The 18,414-nt window shown below is 44.6% G+C and overlaps 1 protein-coding gene across 1 annotated transcript; it reads right to left on the reverse strand.

The window, feature by feature from the left end:
- Nucleotides 1-717: 717 nt before the first annotated feature.
- LOC129640210 (transcription factor SPT20 homolog) lies at nucleotides 718-3,138 on the reverse strand. The gene has a single exon (XM_055565427.1). The coding sequence runs from the start codon at nucleotides 3,136-3,138 to the stop codon at nucleotides 718-720; it is 2,421 nt and encodes an 806-aa protein (XP_055421402.1).
- Between the last annotated feature and the right edge of the window lie 15,276 nt (nucleotides 3,139-18,414).

The following is an 18,414-nucleotide window of genomic DNA, read 5'->3' on the forward strand; positions in this document are numbered from 1 at the left end:
AGCCACGACCCTCCTGTGGCATGCTAACAGGGATGGACCTCGAGGTCAGGATGCTCAGTGAAATTAGCCCCTCACCGAAGATGACAACTGCAGGGCCCCACTTCTAGGAAGAATCTACCACAGCCAGACTCAGAGACCCAGAAAGTAGAGGGCGGGGGCGGGGGCGGGGGCGGGGGGAGACGGAACCCGAGGAGTTGGTGCTCCATGGGGAGAGAGTTTCACTTGCGCAAGCACAAAAGTATCCTAGAGATGTGTTGTACGACAAGGTGAGTCTACTAAACACCAGTGAGCTGGACACGTGAAATGGTGAAGATGCCAGAGTTCATGTGTTAGTAACTCATCTAAAAATTTAAAAGTCATCTTGTTAATACTAATTTTTACTTTCTTGGTATTACAGTTTTATTGCCTGAGAGAAATAACAAGGCTTCAGGAGTTTAAACTGACTCTAGTTTGTGTCTGGATACACTTGAGAACATCACAAAAAAAATAACTGTCCACAACCACCACCAAAGCCATGGCTTAAGTGAAATAATCCCAGTTTATTAAAGACCTTCGGGGCTTGTATGTAAAAATTGTGCTTCTGTGGAAGGTCTGCACATCCAAGAATGTAAAATAGTGACACATTTTAAAAAAAACCCAAATGAGGTTGGCACTCAGGATTCATTTGGTGGCTGCTCTTGGATTTTTTTTTTTTTAAGAGAGAAAACCAGGCAGGCCTCAGGGCTTGGGGGTGGCTGGGGGGCCTCCCTCGGGGGTCCCTGCCGTCTGGCTGCCTGGATTGGGGCCCCGAGGGGGCAGCACGGTGGGGGCTGTGGGGGCTGCAGCCACTGGGCACCGCACCACCCTCCAGTAAATCGGCCGGCACGGGGCCAGTGAGGCCTGGATCCTGTGATGCGAGATGCTCAGCCCCGGGCGGCTCTGGACAGAGCCTGGTGGAGACAACCCGGGCACCCTGGGCTGCAGGGAGTCCTGCTGCCGTCGGAGGTGAACCACCACTGCTGGCTGGGCGTGGATGGTGGTGTTGGGCCGGGCAACACCCTGTGCCCCTGGAGCCTGTAAACCCGGACACTGTGGACTTCGACCCTGTGGCCCTGGGGTCTCTGCGCTCAGACACCGTGGCCCTGAGGCTTGTGTTCGTGGGGTCTGTGCCCCTGGACGCCACATGCCTGAAGCCTGGGCCGCTGGCGGCTGAGGCCGTTGCGGGGCCCGCTGGGGAACCAGCTGGTAGACACACTGCTGCGGGGCTTGCTGCTGGCTGCTCCAGACCAGTGAACTGCGGGGGAGCTCCACCAGAGCAAAGGGCCTGAGGTCTGAAGTGTTTTTCAAAAGCACCTGAATGGTTCTGGGAGGAGGGGGAGGAGGACGAGGAAGCAGCGGCGGTGGCGTGGACCTCCGGTTCGGTAGCCGAGATCCTGCGGGCCGCTGGCCCAGCTGGATCCCCACAGGAGCGGGGGCCCTAGGGGCACACCCTCTCCCTGAGGCCTGGCTACAGCAAAAGGGGCCCACTAGTCTGATGACCTTCAGGCCAGGGGAGATGGTCGTGACCTGGACGTCCGGGGTTCTTTGTAACGTGCCTGTGGTGGACGGGGCGGCCGCAGGAAGGGAGCTACCTCTGTTCAGCTGCACAGACGATCTCTGGGAAAGACTGGGTGGCTGAGGAGCAGGGCCAGCAGATGGATGGGCCTGAGAGCTGCCCGCCTGCTGTGAGGTAAAGCTGTCACTGCCGGAGCTCTTCTCTAGGCTCCAGGGACGTCTCTTGAGTGGGGGTGGAGGTCTGGCTCCCCAGTCTGGCACTGAGGACTGGGTGGACGTGGCCCTAGGCTGTGCTGACTGTGTCCCTGGAGAAGGCTGCCTGAGATGGGCTGAGCCACTGGAGCTGGGTGACAGCTGCACTGGACGCTGGGCGCTCTTCTGGACCAGTTGCTCGGATCGACTGACCACTCTCGCAGCATCAGTCTGTGGCCTGGGCAGGAAACTCTTGAACTGGTCATCTGTGGAGGGCTGGGGCAGACACGGCTCTCTCTCCCTTGTGGCTTCGTTCTCAGACCCATTTCCAGGGGCAAGTGAATTATCAGTTGGCTGCCTGACGGTTAACCTTGTTGCCTGGGATTGGTAGGCAGCCTCACATCCAACTGCAGAATCACCTAGTACCTCCTGGGTTGGTTGTGGCTCCTCATATCTGACAGGCTTCTTCCCTGTAGCATATTTCTGCACATCCACTTGAGCAGGGACAGCCAAGTTACAGGGTCTCTGTATCCACGTATCTACACACTTGCCTGCTTTAAAAGTCTTAAGGCCATGATGCTCACTTGTTTTACTTTCTCTTATTTTTTTGCAAGAAGTCAGGATTCTTAGCTCAGGAGGAGGTGGACAATGGGACAGCTTCTGTTGCCGATTCAAAGCAGGCGCCGAAAACCTCTTGAGGCTCCTTTTCATGGGAAGAGTGTTTAGCTTTTGTTTGTTATAGAGCAGTCTGTTTGCAATGCAGGCTACTGATACAGAAGGGTCTAGACACAGTGGTTCCGCTGTAGCTAAGATCAGTTGGCTCTCAAGCAAAAGTTTATCCTCCTGGGTCCAGTTCTGGTCATCACTGGATATGGCCTCTACATCACAGACTAAAGTCTGCATGGTGGGACGTAAGAGAATATGCCTGCTTTGGTAACGTGGAGGTTCCCCGGCACTGGACTGCCTGTAGTCCCGTATCTCTGCTATGACACACCCCTGATGAAAAACGTTAACCGCAGACTTTTCCAGGAGATCCACCAATACAGGAGGTAATTCTTCTGCATCCAAGTATTCAAGCAGTTCCCCTTCTTCATAAGCCAGTGGAATGCTCTCTGAATATGATCCATGTTTCCCTTTGAGCATCAGGGAATAGCCCTGCTTTCCTGGGTACAGGTTGATCACCAAACAGGGCAACGACTCTCTCCTAAGAAGCTTCTCTAACAGGTTCACGTTGCTTCTTAATTCCTCCGTAACCTCAGGCTGTTTTTCACATTCTTCAACATAAATGTCATACAGTTTTTCCTGGAGAGACGCCTCTCCGCTCGATGAGTATTTCCTTTTTGGAGGTCTTTGTTGGGCACTTGCAATGACATACTCCGCACGATCCAAAGCTTGCTCTAGAGCCTGCTGCATGATCATACAAGATGGGGACCCTGTAAGAAGAGCACATGGAAGTGGGCGATGAACTCAGTCTTGCAAATGCGGCCACTCCACAGTGGAGCGAGCAGTGTACCTCAAAATAAACACCAAGAAACCCGCCCCTCAATAAGCAGAGCACAAAATACCTGGGACTTGGAGAAATTCAGCGCTGGTCTAGCCTCTCGCTGCTGCAGATGGGCTGGAAGCAGGTCCCACCCCGCCCTCAGGGCATTGCTTCCCAGGTGTGCACAAACAGATTCCAGTCTCATCATTCCATTACCCACAGCCCACACTTCCTCCAAGGGCTTGGCTGTGATAGACCCTCTTTTCATATAACCTTGAAAGCAAGCATCCCAAACTACAAGTGGCCAACGTAAAAATCCATCATTTTTTTGTATGGCTTTAATACACACCAATTTTCATGGTAATCAGTTGCTGGGAAGGTCATGAAAGGTGGTCGTTTCTCTCCTTGGCGATCACTTCACCAAGAATTACTCACTGTCTTGGGAGTCTTTTGTTTGTTCCCAAGGGCAGGACTGCTCCTGGTGTCCATCTTCAGTTTAACACACCCAGTTCATACCTCTTGACTCCAGGGACACTTGCTGTATTTGGCCCAAGCATCAGAATTCTTCAATGACTCTTCCCATGATCTCCTGCCTGATGCTTTTGATAGAGATATGCACGATAACATGACATTCTTTTACATAAGTGCTTCCCTTTTATTTCCCTAGCTATTTCAGAAAGGGCTTTTAGTGTGTGGGAGGTAAGTTATATTGTCTGGCAATTGCAGTTCAGGATTAAACTGTTTTAAAAGGTGGTTTGTGTCTGATAGGGTTGAGAACTATTGTTCCTGGTGCTGGCAGTACAGTTTAAATGATTACTCGAACTGTAGACCATAGCTACAGCCCTAGGAATGGTTTAGAAGGATATGACTGAGTCCTAGACACTTTACAGGCCATTGTTTTCTATTAATACTGTTGCCTTGAAATCTGCCACCCTTTTGGACAGGTTTTTTTTTTTAAGAATTTCTTGACGTTTAGATTTAGACATAATGATAATAGGATATTCATTCTGAAGAGTCACAACTGAGAAGAATCCAAAATCAATTGGTGAAACTCCTGAATTACAGACTACTATAAAATAAATGTTTTTCTGACCAATAGCAATTATGATAATTACATATTATAGTAGATATAATCTATTGAAATAGGACTAATAACTCCTTGACTAAGAGTTCCTGAAGCATATCCCTTGTTCAGGACTGGACAGAAATCATTGTCTCCTGGCATGTCAGTTGTCTTGGGGCAAGGGTATAAGTCATCCCTTGGTATCACCAGGTGACTGGTTTAGGACCCCGCACCCACCCCACTGCTTTTAGGGATGAGCCAACTGCCCAGAGCCAGGCCCTCTGACTGTTGTGTGTTCTATGCCAGGAGGATCTCAGCCTTGGTACTAGTGACATTTGTTAGGGGGGACTTTCCCGGGCACTGCAAGATGCTTGCTAGCATCCCTGGCCTTACCCACTAGATGACAATAGCTTTCATCCCTGTCATGAGAACCAAACACGGCTTAAGGTGTTGCCCGATACCATTGGGGGGCATATCTTTCCCTTGGTTCGGAACCCTGACGTCCCCTGCTCTGTAAACCATGAGCTTGATCGCAGTCAGCCCCTCAGCTGATGTCCCCGGGTGCCCCTCTCTCAGGAGAGAGGTGTATCTGACCCTCTCCTCTGGGGTGGACTAGAGGCTCAGTTGTTGTGGTGACTGGGTCTTTGGGCGGGGTCCCCAGGAGCCATCCCTGACAAGAGGATTCGAGTGCAAGGAGTTTATTTGGAGTTCATCCTGAGAAACTCTGGGCAGGGAAAGGGCAGCTGAGTCAGGACTGGGGAAGAAGGTGATAAAAGGCACAATCAGGAGCAGAAGGCTGCTGGGGACAACCGGTGCCTGCTGGGGGCCTTTGGGAGACAGTGCCGAGCAAGCGTCGGCTGGTCCTACCTAGAGGCACAGAAGCTGGGATACGTATCATCCACTCCTGTCTCTCATTGGCTGAGGACAGTCCTGGGGGCCGTATTCCCGACCCCTCTGGGTTGCCACATGAGTGCTTCCATGCTACTGCAGCTGGAATGCCCTCAGCGAGCGTCAGGAGTGTTTGCGGTAATGCTCAGTGCCCGTGTCCAGGATGGCAGTACTGCAGGGGCATGGGCAGGGCCCTGGCAGCATGGGCTACACCATCATTCTCGATGATGCAGAGAGTGTGCCATGTAATGTATCTGGGCATGTGGACACAGGAGACTCTTCTGCCTCCAAGCGAAATGGGTGATTTCACATGTGGTTTTGTCAGCTGCTACAGCCCACTAGGCTGACAGTGGAGAGTGCGATCCTCGCCTTACTCCTCACGGGGACGACTCCCAAGGCAGTCTGGCCACACGTGCACTGGCTGAGGCTCTGGGCCTAGCTGTGTGTGTGTCCCAGTGAGCTCTGGTTGGCCTGCCAGGGCTTCCCATGGCTCAGCCAGCCCCTGCCCCTTAGCTCCCTAATTGCCCAGTCTTTCCACAGGATGAGGGTTTTTGAAATTTTTCACAGTGCACACCATCCTTGAGTCTTCGTAACACATGAATGACCATGAGTATAAGGACTCCAACTGCAGCTGTCCTCTACAGCAACTCCATACAGATGCACATGCTGGGAAAACCATGGCCAGATTAAGATGTGCTGAAGGAGGAAGAGACCTAAATTAACAAGATAAGTTACCTAATTTACAACAGTCAGCTCGTCTGTTCCATACTCAATGAGTCAAGCATGAAATTTTTTTAGGTATAATATACAGAGAGTAAAATTTACCACTTTCAGTGTACAGTTTTGTGAGTTTTGAAAATTGTTTTCAGTCATGTAGCCACCACATCATGATATAAAACTGTTCCTTTCTTTCCAAAAAATTCCCTCTTGCATATTTGGAGTCAACTCTGGCCTTGCCCAGAGTCCCTAGCAATCATTGATGTTTCTATGCCTATGGACCACCTTTTCCAGAATGTCATATAGATTCACAATTCATATAGCTTTGGGGGCTGGCTTCCTTAACATACCTACATTTAAAATTCATCCATGCTGTTTCATGTGTTATTAGTTTGTTCTTTATTAGTTGCTGCATAATATTCCATTGTGTGGATATACTGGGGTTTGTTTACCCAGTTAACAGCTTTTGGTTGTTTTCTGTTTGGGGAGATTATTAACAAAGTTGGTGTAAACATTTGCAAATAAGATTTTCTGTGAATATAAGTATTCATTTCACTTGAGTAAATATCTAGGCATAGCAATGTTGGGTCACACGGTAAGTCTGTGTTTAACTGGACAAGAAACTGCCAAACTGTTAGTGGCTGTACCATTTTGTATTCCCAACAGCAATGTTTAGAGTTTCCGTTGCTTCTCATCTTTGTCAGCACCTGGTATTAACAGGTCTGTTTCGTTTTAACCCATTCTAATAGGTGTCTAGTGTATTTCACTACAGGAGAAGGCAATGGCAACCCACTCCAGTACTCTTGCCTGGAAAATCCCATGGATGGAGGAACCTGGTAGGCTGCAGTCCATGGGGTTGCACAGAGTCGGACACGACTGAAGCGACTTAGCAGCTTAGCAGTGTATTTCACTGGGGGTTTATTTTCTATGTCCCTAATAGGAAAAGGAGTTCATCAAGGCTGTATGTTGTCACCCTGTTTATTTAACTTATATGCAGAGTACATCATGAGAAACGCTGGACTGGAAGAAACACAAGCTGGAATCAAGATTGCCGGGAGAAATATCAATAACCTCAGATATGCAGATGACACCACCCTTATGGCAGAAAGTGAAAAGGAACTAAAAAGCCTCTTGATGAAAGTGAAAGTGGAGAGTGAAAAAGTTGGCTTAAAGCTCAACATTCAGAAAACGAGGATCATGGCATCCGGTCCCATCACTTCATGGGAAATAGATGGGGAAACAGTGGAAACAGTGTCAGACTTTATTTTTCTGGGCTCCAAAATCACTACAGATGGTGACTGCAGCCATGAAATTAAAAGACGCTTACTCCTTGGAAGAAAAGTTATGACCAACCTAGATAGCATATTCAAAAGCAGAGACATTACTTTGCCAACAAAGGTCCGTCTAGTCAAGGCTATGGTTTTTCCTGTGGTCATGTATGGATGTGAGAGTTGGACTGTGAAGAAGGCTGAGCACCGAAGAATTGATGCTTTTGACCTGTGGTGTTGGAGAAGACTCTTGAGAGTCCCTTGGACTGCAAGGAGATCCAACCAGTCCATTCTGAAGGAGATCAGCCCTGGGATTTCTTTGGAAGGAAAGATGCTAAAGCTGAAACTCCAGTACTTTGGCCACCTCATGAGAAGAGTTGACTCATTGGAAAAGACTCTGATGCTGGGAGGGATTGGGGGCAGGAGGAGAAGGGGACGACAGAGGATGAGATGGCTGGATGGCATCACTGACTCGATGGATGTGAGTCTGAGTGAACTCCAGGAGTTGGTGATGGACAGGGAGGCCTGGCGTGCTGCAATTCATGGGGTCGCAAAGAGTCGGACACAACTGAGCGACTGATCTGATCTGATCTGAATGACTAGTGATATTGAGTACCTTTTTATGAGCTTAGTTTCCACTTATATGTTTGTTGATAAGTCTCTTCAAACATTTTGCCTGTTTTTTACTGGGTTGAGGTTTAAGAGTCTTTATACGATCTGAACACTAGTTGTTTAGGAGACGTGTTTGAGAACTTTCTCCCTGTCTGTAGCTTATCTTTTCATTCTCTTTTATTGTTGTTCATTCTCTCAGTCATATCTGACTCTTTGTGACCCTGTGGACTGCAGTGTGTCAGGCTGCCCTGTCCATCATCAAGTCCTGGAGTTTGTCCATCGAGTCGGTGATGCTATCCAACCATCTCATCCTCTGTTGTCCCCTTCTCCTCCTGCCTTCAATCCTTCCCAGCATCAGGGTCTTTTCATTCTCCTAACAGTGCCTTTTGAAGAGCAAAATTTCTTAATTTTTATGAAGTCCAATTGATCACTTTTTGCTCTTGTAGGTTGTGCTTTTGGTATCAGGTTTATATAATCTTTACCTAGCCCAAGTTCACAAAGCTATTCTCTTCTGTTTTCTTTTAGAAGTTTTATAGTAGTGAGCTTTTATATTTAGGTTTATTGTCTATTTTGAGTTCATTTTTGTATAAGGTGTCAGCTATAAGTCAAGGTTCGTTTTTTGCATACGGATGTCCAAGTGTTCCAGTATCATTTGTTGAAAAGATTATCTTTTCTCCATTGAACTGCCTTCCCACCTTTGCAAAAAATCAATTGACCATGTATGTGAAGCCCTATTTCTGAACTCTCATTTCTGGTCCACTGATCTGTTTGTTATCTTTGTGCCATATCACTGTGTCTTAATTACTAAGCTTTATAATAAATTTTGAAACCAGGTAGTAATAAAGCTCCAACTTTGTTCTTCTTTTGTAGATTAATTTTGGCTATCTTAATCCTTTTGTCTTTTCCACATTTTAGAATTATCTTGTCAATTTCTACAGCTTGTCAAGTCCAAACCATAGTTCAAATAATTATCTGTGTGCCTTTGAGCAAGTTATTTTATTCTTTTGTGCCCATTTCTTCATTTATAAATTGAGTTGAGATGATGATGATGCCGCTGACGCCTACTTGGTTTAGTTTTTTTTTTAATTTTAAAAAATGTTTGGTCGCACCATGAGGTATGTGGGATCTTGGTTCCCTGACCAGGGATTGAACCCCCATCACCTACAGTGGAAACATAGAGTCTTAACTGCTGGGCTGCTAGGGAAGTCCCTCATTTAGTTGTTTTGAAGTTTAAGGACATAGTGAGAACTCATTAAAGGTTAGCCATTTTTCCCCCCATCACCCTTCCAACTGCCTTTTCCTTTTATTTCTTTAAGACAGTGGGGCACCATGGTGAGGACAATGGACTGGAACTGGGTGAGACTGATGGCAGGAAAAACAGGTCAGAAAGTGATTGCAATATCCCAGTGGTAAGTGATGAGGTCAATGCTAGTGAAGCTATAAAGGAAGACTGGGCAGATAAGTAATTGGTTAGAGGAACCGAAAACAAGGAGAGCTGAATTTGACTCAGAACTGCTTTAAGAGACTGTGTGGCTTGTGGCGACTTACATGGTATCACATATAATTCACAATCTTTTTTGGTGGGAGGGTCAAGATTGTAGGAAGTTGGGGAATGATGGCATTCTTTAGACTGCTCTTTTGCTCACTACTGCTTACCTAGGGCACAGCACCAGGCCTTGCTAGGTACTCACAGCAGACAGAATAATGCCCCTGCCCCCAGATGTCCACATCCTACTCTTTGGAACCAGTGATTCTTTTACCTTTCAGTGCAAAAGAGACTTTGCAGATATGATTAAGCTATAGAGCTTGAGATGAGAACATTATCCTTGACCTTCTGGGTGGGCCCAATATAATCACAAGGATCCTTATAAGGGAAGGAGGGAGGGAGGAAAGTCAGAGAGAGAGACTGAAAGATGCTTTGCTGCTGGCCTTCAAGATGGAACAAAGAGCTAGAAGCCAAGGAATGCAGATGGCCTGTGGGAGCTGGAAAAGGCCAGGAAACAAATCCTCCCTGGAGTCTCCAAAAAGGAATGCAGCCTTGTCAACACCTTTATTTTTTCTTAGTGAGATCGATTTCAGGCTTCTGCATTCCAGAAATACAAGATTATACATTTGTGTTGTTTTAAGCCACTGCATTTGCGGTAATTTATTATAGTAGCACTAGAAAATGGATGTATGTTTTATATACAGTGTTTAGAATTAGTGAAGATCTGTATTCTGCTGCCTGTTGTTTACTGAATCAAGGTTTGCCCAACCTCATACTTCTCGAACAAAAGCATGCTACCTGGTTATCTAATATCTGATTGAAACTGAGGGGAAAGAAGAGATGTACAAAAAAGACACAGGCAGCCTTGCCCAGAATATCTACTGTCGTCCTTCTTTAATTTTACAAAATGCTTTGTTTCCAAGATCCCAAATGTCAGAAACAAGTAAGAGGTTTAGGGGTCTTTGAGGAACGCAGAACAAACCCAACCAGAACAAAATAGTGGTAGGAACTCAGGCTCTGAAATCAGGAAAAACCAAAACCGAGAGGCCTCTTTTGCTAATGGGGTTGTTTCCAAGTGTGCTTCTCCCAGGCCACTACTGATTGCACTGTGGAAGAAGAGGCCACCGGCTCCCCATTTTCCCCTCAGAGGACTGCGGGGGAATGTTCCATTTCTGCAGGCCTTTTGGCCGGGTCACTTTCCCAGCACATGCACTGCCAACTCCTTTCTGCTATCAGTCCACAGTTTACACTTGACAAATCCAGCTCGCTGTCCTGGTGCAACCAGAGACAGGGATGTGACGTAAACCGAGATCATGTAAACTGAGTTTTTCATGTCAACAGAGGTCACCTGCTCTTTAGCTCTGTTTAGCTTTCTAGAATTACAGTGGCTTACAGCTATTGAGTGCTCACGGTGTACAGTATCTGCATTCCTTAATCTCTCAAAGCCTGAGGAAAGAGAGACCCAAAAGGTTTTAAAACTCGTCAAAGCTCACATGATTGGAGCAAATTCAGGAATATATATGGTTTTTCTTAGCAGACAAACTTTCTCTTTCCCCTGAAATTAAAATGTACTGCCTAGAAGCCTTTGGGCTTAGATATTCTAGCAAGGCCTTTAGGAATCACAGCTTCTTTTTTTCTTCCCTATTTCTAATTTTTCCCAAGGTGAGGCATTTATTCAGGTTGAGGCTTACAGTCCATTAGAAGCTCAATTAGCAGAGCCTCGAAACAGTGGAAAGGGGAAAAATCACAAGAAAATGGGCAAATCTGAAATGCATTCATTCCCAAGAGACATAATGAAAACACCATTTAGGGTCAGGATCCAGAAGCAAAGCAAGATTAGCATCATCACCCCCAGACTCGGCTCCATCCTCAATCTCATACCTGCGGAGGTCGAAGGGGACTCCTGCTACCACTTGGAAGCATTTCCAAGGACAAACCAAAAATCTTTTCCATGGGAACCTACTGTATAGCACTGGAAACTCTATTCAATACTTTGTGATGACCTATATGGGAAGAGAATCTAAAAAAAGAGTGGATATATGTACATGTATAACTGACTCATTCTGCTGCACAGCAGAGACTAAAACAACATTGTAAATCAACTATACTTCAACAACAACAAAAAGCTTTTTTCAAAAACAATTAAAAAAAACAAAAACCTTTTTCATGATCCACAACATTCTAATCCCTAACCCAGTCCATAGACTGCATGTTTTTTACAAGAATTACCAAAAGGAAAAACAAAAAGAATTACCAAATGGAACTCAAAAAATGGAAAGCATGTTTTGTGCTCAAAAATATAAAAATACATTTGTGTATATATTTTATAATTTTATAAGTGCTAAAATTTCATATGTAAATATTATTTAAATGGAATGTAAATATAAGGTATATAAATAGATGTAAATACAGAAATATAAGGGAAAATAGTAAGCTTTGGTATATATAATTTTAATGTTTATATAATTCATGTATATAGTAAAATTCTGTGTATATTCAAGGTCACCATATTACCTTACCCAAAGAAGTTCCTATAGACAAAGTATCCCCGATTTAGTCATCCTACATTTTTGAAAAAGAGTAAAAACCTAATATATTTTTAAAAGAAAACTGTGTCATCAGATCCATTTTAATAAGGCTGAGTAATGTTACTAAATATATAACACTGTCTAATACTAAATTACAGTTGAAATGCATTACTAAGAAAAGATGATAGCCCCAACTATAATTTTAGTTTTGTCATATATAAAAATGAGATATGACTCCTGGCCTCCATTCTTCTGGAAATATCGTTCATTATCTGTTCATCTGTCTCGGAAAGTCAATGCCTTGTGCCATTGCCATTTTGATGATAATCTAGTGTTTACAAGGCCAAGGTATGAAGTATCCTCTCTTGTAAGAACCTCTCACATCCCATGTGACACATATAACCCAAGCCGCAGCTTCTCCCTACTGTCTTCAAATGTGATATTTTTTCTATTATATTTGGAGAAAAGCAGGTTCATCATCCATCTGCTCCAGAGTCATACACTTGGCAGCTCCTTCTCTGTTTTGTGAGCTCCTGCTCTACACCACCCCAGGCAGCCTTTCTCCCCCATGTGACGATGCTGTCATGGAGAGGGAAGGTGGGCCACACTCCCTACGGTGGCCTGCCCTTCATTCCCCCACAACAGCAGGGGATTAAGACCTTACTGACCGCGTGAGGATAAACTTATTAGTTTTACAGGGTAGAAAAAACTTTTTAACTAAATGCTAAATATGAATTCTCTCATGCTGCTGTTGTTCAGTTGCTCAGTTGTGTCCGACTCTTTGCCAATTCTCTCATAGTCCAAAGGAAAAGAACAAAGAACATTAAACACTTCATTGAGGAGGGTGGGGTCCTTTTGATGGTACATCCCAGTCTTCAGACTTGCTCCCAGGCCCACTCTTCTCTGTCTCTTTGAGGGACAGAGAGAGCAGGAGACCCCTTCATCACATGTGTTCAGTGCAGTTTTCATTCCACCATAGGAAAAGGCCACCCCCTGTCTCAGGGGTCAGCACGGTGCTGGGTTTATCAGCTTCTGCAGTGGGCAGTTGGGGGCCCCATCCGGGCCCTCTGGAACCCCATTTACAGTATCTATACGCTCCTCTCTTGGCTTCTGTGTGCTTTTGCTTCTAATGGTCTACATTTGAGATTTTTTAGAAGACTGTCCTTATGCTACTGAAACTGCCTTAAAGAGCCAGAGCCAGGGCTAGGTGGGCATAGGAGTATGAAAGCCCAGTTCCCTGGCCTGAAGTTGGGACAAACTCAAAGGGGTGATCATCTCCAGAGGCCCCCCTACCCCTCACAGGGTCAGGCTGAGGCTGGGTCTTCACCTGAGATCACGCCCTCAGGGTTTCTCCCCTTTCCAGTATCTGGTTTCTCTCACCCTTTGAAGGTCTCCCTGGAAGCACTTATTTAAAAAAAAAAAATGACTCTCATATGAATCCTCATCTCAGGGTCTTCTTCTAGGGGACCAACCTCAAGCAGCACCTTTCTAGCCATTTTTAAGTGTAGTCAACGGTCTCTAATTCTCAGGCAGAATTAGAGTCCAGCAGAACAGCCCAGGATCTCTGGTGTGATGTCAGCTCTTCTGAGCTCCCTCCCCAGCAGGGCGGAATGAAACTGCACCCCTTCTCTGCTCAGTCTCCAGTGGGTAAATGCTGGGCAAAATAAACCTCTGCCCCAAGGACAAAAAAAAAAAAAAAAAAAAAAACATTTTCAGCAGTAGATTTAAATCTGATTAAAGAGGACAAACTTTCCCCAAAGCAATACAACTTGCAAAGAGGTGCTCTACACCAAATTAGATTCTATAATTGGCCAAGCTGACTCTCTTCCCCTCTTCTACCTCCTGCCCGGATATGAACCATATGCAGGAAGTCAGTCCATCACATGCTCTTGTGAAAGAACAAGCTGTCTACCCTGAGGGCCATTTTTAGTAATACGAACACTCCACAGGGGCTTTGACATAAAATGTCTCTTTTCTCTGGTCCAGTGATTCTCAAACTGTGGTGCCAGGACCACGAGCAGCAGCAGCATCAGCGAACTGATTAGAAGCACAAATCCTCTGACCCTACCTCACACCTACTGAATCAGAAGCTTGGGTTGGAGGTGGGCCCAGTGACAGGCATCTCAACAAACCCTCCAGGAATTCTGATGCATGCTCAAAGTCGAGAACCACTGCTTTGGTCAAGTCAGGCATTTTCTGTCTTTAGTTTCTGTAAACATTTTTTTCAAATTCTCAGGAGAGAAAGTAGGATTGGCTGTTACCAGGAAGTTTCAATCCCTGATGCAATCATCTACAGCAAGGAGAAATGATGAGTAGAACCAGGGGAACTCTGTGAACAAAGAGACCTCTGTGAACTACTGCATCCACCATTATTCACTGGTCCAGGAGTCATGACAGACGTCATCTATGATGACAATACAATGAACTAGGTCAATCAGATATAGTGGTCTTCATGACAGGGGTTTTGAAAAGTGGAAATGAAGTGTTTCTCTGCTTTAGACTGTTTGGAAGAGCCTGATATCGACATGAGTGCTCCTCCAGTGTGTTCTTATAACATGGCCACACTTACCCCATTAGTGTACAAACTGTTGCCAGAGGTGCTTCAGTTCTCTACTCAAAGCCCACCAACCCAGCCTTTAGCAGGAGTTAATATAATCTTTAAATTAAAGGGTCCAGAGATAACAAAGGAAACTACAAAAATAGAAAAAAAAAAAACAAAACAGAACCAGCTAGGACCAAGATGGCAATAAAACTGACTTCCAACAGACCTTGTCTCATTATTTGCTGATTCTACTGCATTAGATATTAAATGACACACCTACTGGTGCTCATGACCAGACATTCAGTTCAGTTCAGTTGCTCACTCATGTCCGACTCTTTGCGACCTCATGGACTGCAGCACGCCAGGCCTCCCTGTCCATCACCAACTCCCTGGGTTTACTCAAACTCATGTCCATTGAGTTGGTGATGCCATCCAACCATCTCATCCTCTGTCATCCCCTTCTCCTCCCACCTTCAATCTTTCCCAGCATCAGGGTCTTTTCAAATGAGTCAGTTCTTTGCATCAGGTAGCCAAAATATTGGAGTTTCAGCTTCAGCATCAGTCCTTCCACTGAATATTCAGAACTGATTTCCTTTAGGATGGACTGGTTGGATCTCCTTGCTGTCCAAGGGACTCTCAAGAGTCTTCTCCAATACCACAGTTCAAAAGCATCAATTCTTTGGTGCTCAGCTTTCTTTATGGTCCAACTCTCACATCCATACATGACTACTGGAAATACCATAGTTTTGACTAGACGGACCTTTGTTGGCAAAGTAATGTCTCTGTATTTTAATATGCTGTCTAGGTTGGTCATAACTTTTCTTTCAAGGAGCAAGCATCTTTTAATTTCATGGCTGCAATCACCATCTGCAGTGATTTTGGAGCCCAAAAAATAAAGTCTGTCACTGTTTCCCCATCTATTTGCCACAAAGTGATGGGACCAGAAGCCATGATCTTAGTTTTCTGAATGTTGAGCTTTAAGTGAACTTTTTCACTCTCTTTTACTTTCATCAAGAAGCTCTTTAGTTCCTCTTCACTTTCTGCCATAAGGGTGGTGTCATCTGCATATCTGAGGTTATTGATATTTCTCCCGGCAATCTTGATTCCAGCTTGTGCTTCATCCAGCCCGGCATTTCACATGATGTACTCTGCATATAAGTTAAATAAGCAGGGTGACAATATACAGCCTTGACGTACTCCTTTTCCTATTTGGAACCAGTCTGTTGTTCCATGTCCAGTTCTAACTGTTGCTTCCTGACCTGCATACAGATTTCTCAAGAGGCAGATCAGGTGGTCTGGCATTCCCATCTCTCTCAGAATTTTCCACAGTTTGTGGTGATCCACACAGTCAAAGGCTTTGGCATAGTCAATAAAGCAGAAATAGATGTTTTTCTGGAACTCTCTTGCTTTTTCAATGATCCAACGGATGTTGGCAACTTGATCTCTGGTTCCTCTGCCTTTTCTAAAACCAGCTTGAACATCTGGAAGTTTATGGTTCACATACTGTTGAAGCCTGGCTTGGAGAATTTTGAGCATTACTTTACTAGCATGTGAGATGAGTGCAATTGTGCGGTAGTTTGAGCATTCTTTGGCATTGCCTTTCTTTGGGACCAGAATGAAAACTGACCTTTTCCAGTCTTGTGGCCACAGCTGAGTTTTCCAAATTTGCTGGCATATTGAGTGCAGCACTTTCACAGCATCATCTTTTAGGATTTGAAATAGCTCAACTAGAATTCCATCACCTCTGCTAGCGTTGCTCATAGTGATGCTTCTTAAGGCCCATGTGACTTCACATTCCAGGATGTCTGGCTCTAGGTGAGTGATCATACCATCGTGATTATCTAGGTCATGAAGATCTTTTTTGTACAGTTCTTCTGTGTATTCTTGCCACCTCTTCTTAATATCATCTGCTTCTGTTAGGCCCATACCATTTTTGTCCTTTATCGAGCCCATCTTTGCATGAAATGTTCCCTTGGTATCTTTAATTTCCTTGAAGGGATCTCTAGTCTTTCTCATTCTGTTGTTTTCCTCTATTTCTTTGCATTGATCGCTGAGGAAGGCTTTCTTATCTCTCCATACTATTCTTTGGAACTCTGCATTCAGATGTTTGTATCTTTCCTTTTCTCCTTTGCTTTTCACTTCTCTTCTTTTCACAGCTATTTGTAAGGCCTCCTCAGACAGCCACTTTGATTTTTGCATTTCTTTTTCTTGGGGATGGTCTTAGTTCCTATCTCCTATACACTGTCACGAACCTCCGTCCATAGTTCTTGAGGCACTCTACCAGATCTGATTCCTTGAATCTATTTCTAACTTACACTGTATAATCATAAGGGATTTGATTTAGGTCATACGTGAATGGCCTAGTGGTTTTCCCTACTTTCTTCAATTTAAGTCTGAATTTGGCAATAAGAAGCTCATGATCTGAGCCACAGTCAGCTCCTGGTCTTGTTTTTGCTGACTGTATAGAGCTTCTCCATCTTTGGCTGCAAAGAATATAATCAATCTGATTTCGGTGTTGACCATCTGGTGATGATGTATAGAGTCTGCTCTTGTGTTGTTGTAAGAGGGTGTTTGCTATGACCAGTGTGTTCTCTTGGCAAAACTCTATTAGCCTTTGCCCTGCTTCATTCTGTACTCCAAGGCCAAATTTGCCTGTTACTCCAGGTATCTCTTGACTTCCTACTTTTGCATTCCAGTCCCCTATAAGGAAAAGGACATCTTTTTTGGGTGTTAGTTCTAGAAGATCTTGTAGATCTTCATAGAACCATTCAACTTCAGCTTCTTCAGCGTTACTGGTCAGGGCATAGAATTGGATTACTGTGAACTGTGAACTTGGATTACATAGAACTTGGATTACTGTGCTATTGAATGGTTTGCCTTGGAAACGAACAGAGATCACTCTGTCATTTTGAGATTGCATCCAAGTACTGCATTTCAGACTCTTTTGTTGACTAATCCATTGATGGCTACTCCATTTCTCTATGGGATTCTTGCCCACAATATCAAACTTGGGCTAAGCTGATCTCCACTTGGTTACGTTATTATTCGACTGCTCTAACCTGAATGGAAAAAGAACCCTCTGTTGAGGCAGATGGCCTTAACCAGGATCAGGCCCCAGCAGGATCCATACAACTTAATTAGGTAACAAAATGATTATGACAATAATTTTAGCTAACACCCATCATCTCATACATGTACAAAAGAAAAAGGGAAAAAAATGTTTTTTTACCTTATGATGAGAACTCTTAGGATTTACTCTCTTAACAACTTTCAAATACACCACACAGCAATGTTAACCGTAGTCATCATCTTGTACATTACACCTCTAGTACTTATTTACCTTATAACTGGAAGTGTGGACCTTTTGACCACCTCCATCCACTTCCCTCTCCCCAACCTGCACCTCTGTTAACCACATATTTAATCTCTGTCTCTATGACTTTGGGGGCGTTTATTTGTCTTAGATTCCACTCATAAGTGAAACCGCACAGTATTTGTCTTCCTCTGACTTATTTCACCTAGCATAATGCCTTCAGGGTCCACTCGTGTTGTTGCAAATAGCTGGATTTCATACTTGTTTATGGCTGGGTAATATCCCATTGTGTGTATATACATACACACACACAAACACACACACACACATACCACAACTTCTTTATCTATTCATCTGTTTATGAACTATAAAGGTCTTTAATCGGAATCTTAAATTGCTTTTGCGTCATAAAGGAGAAGTCTGTGGTTGCTTCTCAGGCCCCAGAAAATAACATTTTATCTATTAAAATTGACTGCTTTTCTGAAAAGAATTTATGCCATTTCCTGGGCCCTCAAAGCCTTTGTGAAGCTCCAAACATTTGGAGGACAGGTCAAGGTTCGGGGGGAGGGAGGTGAAATCTGAACACTGAGTATAAAAGGGCTAGAGGGGAGTAGAACAAACAAACAAGTGGGTTTGGGTGGGGTGCTCAAGATCTTGACCAAGCAAATACACTGGGGGGTGAGGGGATGGGAAATGTTATCTGGTGTTTTAGAAAGGGAGTTTTAAGTTAAGGACCATTTCTTTTAAAAGGCATAAATGTAAAACTTAAAACTATAATTTAAATCACCT

Source organism: Bubalus kerabau, chromosome X (genome assembly GCF_029407905.1).
Source record: "Bubalus kerabau isolate K-KA32 ecotype Philippines breed swamp buffalo chromosome X, PCC_UOA_SB_1v2, whole genome shotgun sequence".
Taxonomy (NCBI): Eukaryota; Metazoa; Chordata; class Mammalia; order Artiodactyla; family Bovidae; genus Bubalus; species Bubalus kerabau.

Coding starts and splice junctions, on each gene's coding strand:
- LOC129640210 (XM_055565427.1), bottom strand. CDS start 3,138: ATGCAGCAGGCTCTAGAGCAAGCTTTGGATCGTGCGGAGTATGTCATT.